Source organism: Borostomias antarcticus (genome assembly GCF_949987555.1).
Source record: "Borostomias antarcticus genome assembly, chromosome: 2".
Lineage (NCBI taxonomy): Eukaryota > Metazoa > Chordata > Actinopteri > Stomiiformes > Stomiidae > Borostomias > Borostomias antarcticus.
Genome location: NC_140235.1, coordinates 22,396,421 through 22,406,414, shown reverse-complemented (window position 1 = coordinate 22,406,414; position 9,994 = coordinate 22,396,421). Strand labels below are relative to the sequence as shown.

Below are 9,994 nucleotides of genomic sequence, written 5' to 3'. Positions count from 1 at the left end.
CTTGGAGCTCTTCTCTGGATACACATTAACATGCATCATTGTAATGCACAACGCCAAGGGAGGGATTTACAATTGTTACGACCTGGCTCTTGGCCATAACACAAGGGAGACACACCATATACTCTAAATAATCAAGAATTTAAAACAAGTAAAGTACTGTATATAATTGAGAACTAAACAATAATTCAATGGAGTATGAGAATCAATATATCAGTAGCGTAGGTGAGTGAAATCAGTTTAAAGTATGGTGAGGTGGATGTTGTACAGTGTAATATAACTAAACAAAAAGCCAACCATCTCAACAACAGAGTAATGGTGCTGGTGGGGAGAGAGAGCTTGTGTACTGGAGTGCCTTTTAAGCTCTACCAGACAACCGAAGCAGCTGTCCCCAATTGTCCTGATTGGGCTCCAGCCCCGCCCACTGGGTAGCCTACCTGCTTGCCTAGAAAACAGGGAACAAGAAAGGACAGAGGACAATCCATAAATAACACAAATAATCTGTATTAAATCTTTGTCAATTTGATTTAACGAATCCCCTGGGAGAAATGTCACAGAATGTTACTCTCTTTCTAAATCGTTCAACTTACTGGGGCCTTTCAGTTGACAGGCCATTATAAAAGCAATCAAGACATGTTGCAAGCTGTTGCAAAAATCTGAATCATGTACAGTAGCGGCCAAGCAACTGTAGCATTGATTTATGCAAATGTGCACACACACAGGCACACACACATACAGATGAAATCAGCCCAGCTTATGGGTGTGTAACCTCCCTGGAGTCCAGTGTGTCTAGTGGTCCGATGTGTGGTAAGTCATGTGAGTGTCTGTGGCCCTTATCACTGACAGCAGACAGACCACATACCACGAACCCATGGAACTGCTGAGAGGTAGGGAGGAGGACGGAGAGGGACGGGGGGAGGCAGAGGGACAGGGAGGGTGAAGGATGGGTTAGGATGCGGGGAGGGGAGCTAGGCAGAGTGAGGAGAGGGTGAAGGATGGCATGGAGGAGGAGGAGTCGGGGGACAGAGTGAGGGGGAGGAGGCGGAGCAGAGGTGATCGAAATGGGAAACAAGGGGAGTGACTTAGGAGGACTGGAGAGAAGGGGAGGAGGGCGAAGTGAGCGTAGAAGGAGACGAAGGATTGAGAAAGAGGAGGGGGAGGGGATGTCCTGTTTGGGTCATGTACAAGGGAACACATTACTGTGGGAAAGGAGAGAGAGAGAGAGACCGGGAGAGCAGTCAGGGCAAGAGGAGAGCACCAGGGCCTACAGTAATTGTTCTTGTCAAATGAAGACTAAGACTATGTGAAATCCGTGGGAATACAAGTGCCTTATCGCTCACTGCGATGACATTAACTTTATCATGACGAGGAATGTTTTAGTCATAAATGGTCTGTATAGAGTAAACAAGAGGAGGGAGTTAGGGGAAGGGTAGCTGGGGACAAATGGAGAGAGGAGGAGGATGGAAGGAGGTGTGGAGGGTCGACTGGGGTAGAGGATAGACAGTTGGAGCTGAATGGTTTGGTGAAGGCTGGAGGGCATGAGGGTGAGAATTGGAGGGTTGGCAGTTGGTGTGTATGGCGGTATGGGATGGAGGGAGGTGGTCTCTCATGGGGGGGGTGAGACCAGTTCAGTCGAACCCTGAGCTCCAGCAAAAGCGGTGCCACAGGGCTGACCAGTCATAACAATGCATGCATGTGGAAGTATGGCACTCTTCGCACTTCCTGTGCCGCGTTTGGTTAAAAATCATAGCCAGCCCACTTCCCGTAATTCTTCTGCCTGCTCTGGGAAAGAGTTTAATATCCTTCCTGCTGAGCGTTTTTCTTCTGCTGAGGCATCCTTGAGGGCACAAGGCAAAAGGCAAGACTTATTTTCTCTGAGAATGAACTATTGTCCTGTTGTTTATGTGTTGGTCCCCCCCACCCCACGCCTTCCCACAATGCCTGGCTGTTTCTCCCCACATAAATAAAGCTGCAACGCTGTTTACTTTGTTTATCTCTAAGATAATGATCATTCTCTGTCATTGTATATCTCATTCCCTGCATTGACTTTCTCATCCCGACCAGGAGAAGCTTCCCAGCGTCTTTGTCAACGTCATTCAAAGCTGCCCAGCTACTGGTGACCATCGATGAGGGTTTTCGTTTTATTCTATGGGCTGGTTGCATCCTTCATTTCTGAGTTTACTTTCTATTGTCGTTCTTTGTTCTGCACAGAGGATGGCAAATCTGTCATAATCTCTGACATTTCTATGCAAGCCTAGACTAGAATCCTTGCGGGTGGAATGGAAAGAACAGTTCTGAATTCTACAACAACAATTCTAATACTCTGTAACCCACGGCTGCGACCGCATAACAGTTAGTATTAATGCGCCGTCAATCTCATTGACGAGGCCATTGATAAGATCAAGCGGTAGGCTACTATGTTTTGCGTAGCAACCGCTCACAGCAACCTCGCCTTTTTCGTATCCTATTACAAAAACGCACTCATCAGTCCGACTCCAACACTTCCACACCTCTACCAGCAAAAATCAGTGCTCTGGAGAACTGTTTTAATAACTGCACCATAGCTGGAAATGTTCAAATAAACGCGAACCACCCGAATTATGCCTATATAGGCTTATGTGAACAAGGCCAACCCAGATAGGCGCTATGTTGCCTGGCAACCATTTAATTCAGAACTATAGCCTATCGCGGAAGATTATGTAAATACTAAGATGATAAGAATGATCGGTAAATAAATGATTGAATGTTACTACTGTGTGGTTTTTTGTGAATATATATATATTTATATATATATATATGTAGTAGCCGTTGTAGAAAAGCAATTGACCACTCGAGGTAGTGGGTTACAGGGGATTTTACAACAGCTACGTGGGTTTCGCTATCGCGTCGGGCCTAACAACGCACCGTAGCTGTTGTCAAATCCCCTGTAACCCCCAGCCTCTCATGGTCAATTGCTTAATTCTAAATCCTTGTATGTACAGCATGTACGTCTCATCATAGACTAACTGTCAGAGTTGTCTGATTGTTTTTATCCTGAAATATCAAAGCAAATCACAGTGTAATGATGTTGGTTTGCCATACTGCTTACGGAATGAGGGCTTAAAGGATTTTCAGGTTTGTGTTTGGAGTTGAAGAGAAGGCTAATTATGTGCTAAAGGCACAGTGCTTCACTAGTACAGTTATACAGCCTCAAGGGACACTTCTGTATATTATTGAAATGAAATGCTCTCTTTTTATAGTACTGTACTGGACTTATGACTCAGAGCTGTGAGGACACTTGCAACCCATGAGGAGTATAAGGAGTCTATATTTAGAGATGGAGGGAGGGAAGAGTTAGAGCAGGAAGAGAAAGAAAAGTACGTTTAGATGAACACAGAGACTAAGTCATTTAATTAAAACATTAAATAGCATTACAGTAAATAATCCAACTGTTCCTTAATACCCAAACTGTAACTAGCGTCCCATCCCTCTCTGAAAACCTTATACGTGATCTCTGAACAGTTCTGGCTCGTGTGACAGTGATGCAGCCTCTTCCTTTCGCACGCCATGGAACGTTTATACAGACAAATTACATCACAATTAGCATCAGGAGACCCCCTGCTGTGAAACGCAGGAGCAGAGTAGTCTGTGATGTCATCTTCTCTAGCGAGGCAATAGCGACCCACAGATAAGAACACAGTAGTCAGTGATATATGGGCTGCGTTCAAATTCAGCTAACAGAGGCAAACGTTCGTCACAAACATGTTTTCTCCAAACGGTCACATTTGAACAGCTTTTAATGAACGTTCCAAATAGTTCGCATAAACGCAACAATGTTCCAAAATACAGTTAGGCTACACATAAAATGGCTTCAAGAAGACAGTGTGTACTTGCTGCGGCATCTTTTGTCATTGATGACAAAAAATCCCCATCTGGGAGCACATCTCCAGTAAGCCTGGGTCCATTGTGATCCTCGTTCCGTTACTGGTGAACTACCTCTCCAGACTGTTAGCTTCTGTTAGCAAACGTTTGCGGCGAACACAAAGCTAACGGAAAATAGTTCGCTAACGTTCGCAAACGTTCGCTATGTTCGCTGAATTTGAACGCACCCCAGCTACGCTAGCTACAGTAGCTAACGGCAACCCACACTGTAGATAAGAACACAGCAGTCTTTAGAAACAGAAAAATCACTGATAACCTCTTCAATGTGTTATTTTCCAGCTAGCTAACAACAACTATAAATAAAAACCGAGCAGTTAGTGATTATAGCATCTGGGACTTAGTGGGGTGCTTCAACTGTGAATAACCGTTTAATTGCAGGTGCTTTATACTGTAGTAAGGCTACACACAAACAAACATACAAATCTCCTGTGACTGTCATTCTCATTTCACACATACAGTACAGTACAGAAACCCCAATGTCAATATGCGTGAATTACACTAAATGCTGTCAGGTCAATAATCCAAATGTAATTTACATTCCCTTTGTAGAAAATAGTAAATATTGACATTTGACCTAGACAGAACTGTACAGCAGGGTCTGATAAAAGAGGCTTCAACAGACGCATGGACACGATAATCATGGTGGATCAAGCACATACTGTACAGGTGAGTACAACCAGGTTAGCTAGCAAGGACCGATCAAGCAACATAAAAAGAGCTACGGAGATTCACATTCTATCCAGTACACCTACTGTACACTGGGAGCCATGCGAAGCTGAAAAAGTACAGTACAGGACACCTCCTTCTTTCAGTGTTCCTGGGGACTGAAAAGGAGGTGTGTGTTTGTGATGACAGAGGTGAAAGGAGTGCTCGTTACAGTAGATGGCACTGAGAGAAAAAGTCTAGTGTCTAATGAGTCAGTGCCTATAGATAGTCCACCTGCAGCTCATTCTCAGTGAATATATATATATGTACCTCCCTTAAACGGTTAGGTGCCTGGATCCAGATCTTTGTTGTAAAGCGTCTCTTTCGAAGGTGTTCTGCAGAAACAAATGTTGTTGGCCGCCGCAGAGCACAGTTTGACTTCCGGTTCATTGCATCACCACATCCTGAAGTGATCGAACAGAAGTTAATATACAGTCTTTCCAGCGTCTCTCGCCAGCCATGGCCCATGTTCTATTATATTGTACAGTATATCCATGCTCTAGAACATCAGAGGGGCTCGAGAACAAGGGGGGTGGGGAGTCGCCCTCTTCTTCCTCCTCTTCCTCCCCTAAGCCAGGATGTCGCTGCGCTTGCTGCACCACACCACCAGGGCGATCATGGCCAGGGTGAGGAGGACGGGGGTGAGGATGAGGATGGTGACCGTGTCATCGGGGGGGTCCACCCAGATGACGCGCTCCACGGTGCAGTTGGAGAAGTAGCGCTGGTGGATGCGGATGATGTAGCCCTCCACCAGCGGGTTGGGCCAGAAGCAGTGGATGCGCTCGGCCTTTTTCTCCGTGCACAGCGTGAACAGGTGGTACTCACTGAGGAGAGAGAGAGAGAAGAGAGCGAGAGAAAGAGAGAGGGTTAGCGTTATTATGTCAATTGCCCAACTTCTCTTGGCATATGGAATATGTACTTTCTGTCTGTCTGACCTTACTGTAATGTACTGGTGGGATTGAACCCACTTGCCAAGCCAATGACTCTAGACCAAGAGGACATCCTCTCCAAGGCCACTACCTTATGACAGTGTGGTTCCAAACCACCTCAGTGACAGGGTGAACTGGTGTAAGCAATATGACCATGACTCATACATTGTATTGTATACTGTATCTGTGTGTATGTGTGTGTGTGTGTATGTGTGTGCATGTGTGTCTGTGTTCTTCATTTCTGGGATAGTGCATAAGAGACTATCTGCAGACTTAAAGGGGAAGGCTCTTTTTGACAACCTGGACCTTATTTACGGCATATTATAAGACGTTTGACTCACTGAGATAACTTTGGTGTAATTCGGAGGCCTGTAGAATACATTTAAAATCCAGGGCGAGCGAAGTATATCCATGTAATGGCGGCGAACGGGGCACCGAGAATGCAGCTTCTAAAAAATGAATTTTCTGCCGCGAAATGGTTGTTTTCATCAATCTATTTTTATGAATCACTAGTTGTGCTTCCATAGAGCAAGGGCTTGTTGTGGTTTTCACATCCTTGGTCTGTTGCCTCTGTAATATTATCTTTATAAACGTGTTTCCCCACTTGTTCCAGCTCCAGCACGCATGCGCAGAGCACAGCGCGCATACCGGCTTGCTGGAGCCATAGACGGCCTTTGCTATGTTTCACCCGTTTCAACTGAAACGAGCCCCACCCTCGCTAGGGCCCCCGACTATAATTCGATAGTCACCCCTTCCAGGTTGTCGAAAAAGAGCCTTCCCCTTTAAGCAGCTTAATAGCTGAAGCTATGTCCCTTCTGGGATGGGCTAAGATGGGAAACACGGTGGCATTTATTCTTAAAGGATTAACATGGTAATTTTCACTTTTTTTGAGTTTGAACGTGCTATTTGCACAATAGGACATTGAAGAAACACAATAAAAACATTAAATATATCCGTTTTGTCGTTTTTGAGAAACTGGAAGCGTAACATTTTCAGTCCAATTTGACTCGGGGTAAAAATACTCCGAATTCGTGACGTTTTTCCCTTTGTTGACGTCACCCTAAAGTTTGAAAATCCCGCCTCCACTCCCCTGCACCGCCTCCAACAGAAACCTGTCTGCCTCCCGCACCTGCTGTCTTTGCGCCGTTTCACCATCTATCCAACATGGTAAGGCAGCTCTGAACCCTTTCTCATCTTGAGAATAATTGAATAGTTGCAGTCTCTTAATTTTATATAATTTGTACGTTTTATAGGCCTAATTGTATTTGTGGTTGTCATACATATTGGGATGTTTTCACCATGATCTCCGTGTCTGAGTAGCCAACCTAGCTAATGTTAGATAAACGAACCATAACGTTAGCTGTAATTGGCAACAGTTTTTAAAAAGCTGTCTGATCCAGCTAGCTATTTGTCTTTATCCAGCATGTTGACGTTAGCTAGCCTAATGTTTGGAATGTCAGCTAGCTGTGTTAATTATCCTAGCATGCTAACGTTAGCTCTCAATGCATTTGCTTTTGGTAACGTTAGCCCTCCAGTGCAATGGCAGAAACACAGCGCACAATACTGTACTCTTCCCTGGCATAAAATCTATTTGCACCAGGTGCAAACTGTGCTGTAAGGTTTCCGAAGCGATAGACTACAATAACTTGTGAGCGTGCTTTGTTGTATAGGCCAATACAATAGGCAACGTTACGAAGTCAAAGTTGGATATAAGTCAGTTTGTCTCCACAAGAATCTCCCGATTATCTCTCGCTCAAACTTAATTCGATATAATGTAGACTTACTGATAAATAGCCTATTGTTGTAATTTATGCTGTTTTGCATATGCAAAATAACAATGCTATTACTAATCGCTTTTATAATTTGCCCCCTTTTCTTGTAGCCCGATCACTACATTTCCAATACTGGGACTCGGGAGGTCCAGGTCCCGCGCTTCAGGGCTCTGGAGGTGTGCAGGTCCTGGAGGGCAGGTTGCAGCCAATGTCACCTAATGATATTATAAATGTTACAACACCGCCCTGTTTTATGAGAAAGTAGCCTATGTCTTAATTTAATGTCATGTTGTATGCGCAACAATTACCTCGGAAAATAAAGACGTAGTCCTACCCGTGCGGGTTTTTGTCATTTATTTTTTCTCACATTGAGATCTTAACTTGATCAAACACACCTGCTGTGTACTGAATCGTTTGTCCTAAGGTCTTGTATTGCAGCGTTGTGATGCGCATATAGAGGCTACTGTGCTAAAATTATGACTACATTTCAGGGTGGGTGGAGGTGAAGATATTAAGTCAAGTTATGTTCCTTTCATAATTTACAACTCCAAATAATTGTAATTCTGCAAAACATTCTGAAAGTTGTGTAAGCCTAATCATCACTGTGGCATCTGCTCCACATAATGTTGATCATCCCAGCACCTCGATCCGACCCAACTTCAGGAAGCATTGCGCATTTTGGGATTAAACAGCTCCAGTAGCGATATTCTATTATAACCAGAGGGCATTACAATAACATTCAAAACGAGATCTATTGACTGCATGACCTGTTAGTCTCCAGATTCACGGAGTCGTAGTGCACGGCCCTCTGTCTCCAAACTCATCGATTATGTTGAATCGCTGCGCTACGCATGCAGTCTGCCACATATTAGTAGGATCAGTAGGCTAGCCTATATGTAGGCTACATCCCCAGCCCCTTCTGCAAAATGTATTGTGTTGCCTTTGTATGTGAAATGAGCTATAATGATTTAATTGATCTGACCAATAATCAGTTATTGCAGTGGTATTCTGCTCGATTCCTTACATCACCACAACTGACAGATGTTGAACCCAGAACAGTAACGTTTCAGTGTTCAACTGGCTTTGTTGGACACCTACTACGATAAATACCGTTAGACTGGTGAACAATGCGGATGTTATGTCGGTTTCACAGCGCAAATGATCTGTCTTCTGGCAAGACCCACAATTGCAATTATTTGACTAAATAGGTACTGTTCGTAGCTGGCTGAAAGCTATAACGTTAGTCTAACAGCCCAAGCCTCCAAGCTTGCGTGGCCGGCTGCAGGGTGCTTTTTCCTCTGTGTCGTGGGGGAGACGTGTCGTCGTTATACTTTTATCGTACTTTTCCCAAATAGGCCTAATGCAAATTCGAGGATACGGCCTGTTAGGTAGCGTGTATCTTTATAATGTTTGGGGGTTAATATAATATTAAGGACTTTGTAAATGCCCCTGGTTAGCAGCTAGAAAAATGGCTATTGATCTGGCTGTTGTGCGATCTAGCTCGTGTTGTCTAGCTCGGAACGGTGGTAGCTATGGTAACGGGGCACACGTCTGTCAATCATAATGATTCCAGTTGGTCATTTGCTCAGAGAACTGTCAATCAGTTGTAATGAATCACGCCCAGTTTTGAGTGAGTGAACTTTTTGAGTGGCAGATTCAGACCTATAAAAACATATTTTAAAAGAATTTTTATGGATGAATTCTGAAATAGTTAAACACATTTGTTTTGTTGTTGCCTAAAGATATCTGGAAAGTGTTATATTGAATTACCATGTTAATCCTTTAAAGGAATAGTAAAGGGAAAATGCATGTTTAGCCCTGTTTTAGGGTTACTATTATATGTATTGTATTATATATATTGTATGTGTATATATTGTATGTTATCATATACAATGGTTCAGATCAAAACGTTGACAAAGCTAGCAATTGCTCTACCACCGTTTTGATCACATCCATTGTATGACCAAAATGGTGGTAGAGCAATTATCAACTTTCTCGAAAATGCTAGTTTTGTCAACGTTTTGATCTGAACCATTGTATATGATCATAAGTAACCTTAAAACAGGGCTAAACATGCATTTTCCCTTTACTATTCCTTTAAATATTCTGACACTGCAAAATAATACAACTTTTCAGATAGAATTTATTTATTCACATCAGCATATATTTTTTAAAAGTCAAATTTCAGAAACTATTTAAAGTCGCACTGAAACGAACGTTTGAGATCATCTTAACTTCCGTAGTTAGACGTATTTCCGACGCAAATAAGCTATGAGGGTGGGACAAATAGGAATTTGATTGGAACATTGACAAGTGGACGGGTTTTAAGAACTTTAGACAGATTCGATAGAAGGATAGTGTTGATTGACGGGTGGATGTCGTGAGATTATTGGCCTAAAATCTAAGGTACCTGTTGTCGTCATTGCACGTGACCTACCGTTTTCCAGGAAGTAAGAAATTATATACTTTGATATAATATTACAACAAAAGTAGAATTTTGTAATTTTTTTGGCATACATCGTTGAATAGGTGAACACTATGGCCAATTATGTGAACCCAAATGGGACAGAATGCTTTTTTCATTTCAGTGCGACTTTAAAGACTCTGCTGTATGCAGAGTGGAAATGTTTATTAGATAGCAAGAACTGTCAGAACAGCACTATGCTAAAT

The 9,994-nt window shown here is 43.1% G+C and overlaps 1 protein-coding gene across 1 annotated transcript in view; it reads right to left on the bottom strand.

Annotated features, from left to right (window-relative positions):
• Positions 1-5,191: 5,191 nt before the first annotated feature.
• The window catches only part of LOC311324673 (receptor activity-modifying protein 3), a gene marked incomplete at its 3' end in the record, with an annotated part of 33,124 nt that continues 28,321 nt past the window's right edge, over positions 5,192-9,994 (bottom strand). The window contains exon 4 of the mRNA XM_084457207.1: positions 5,192-5,447. Coding sequence (XP_084313333.1) covers positions 5,192-5,447 — 256 coding nt within the window. The remainder of the gene's footprint in view (positions 5,448-9,994) is intronic.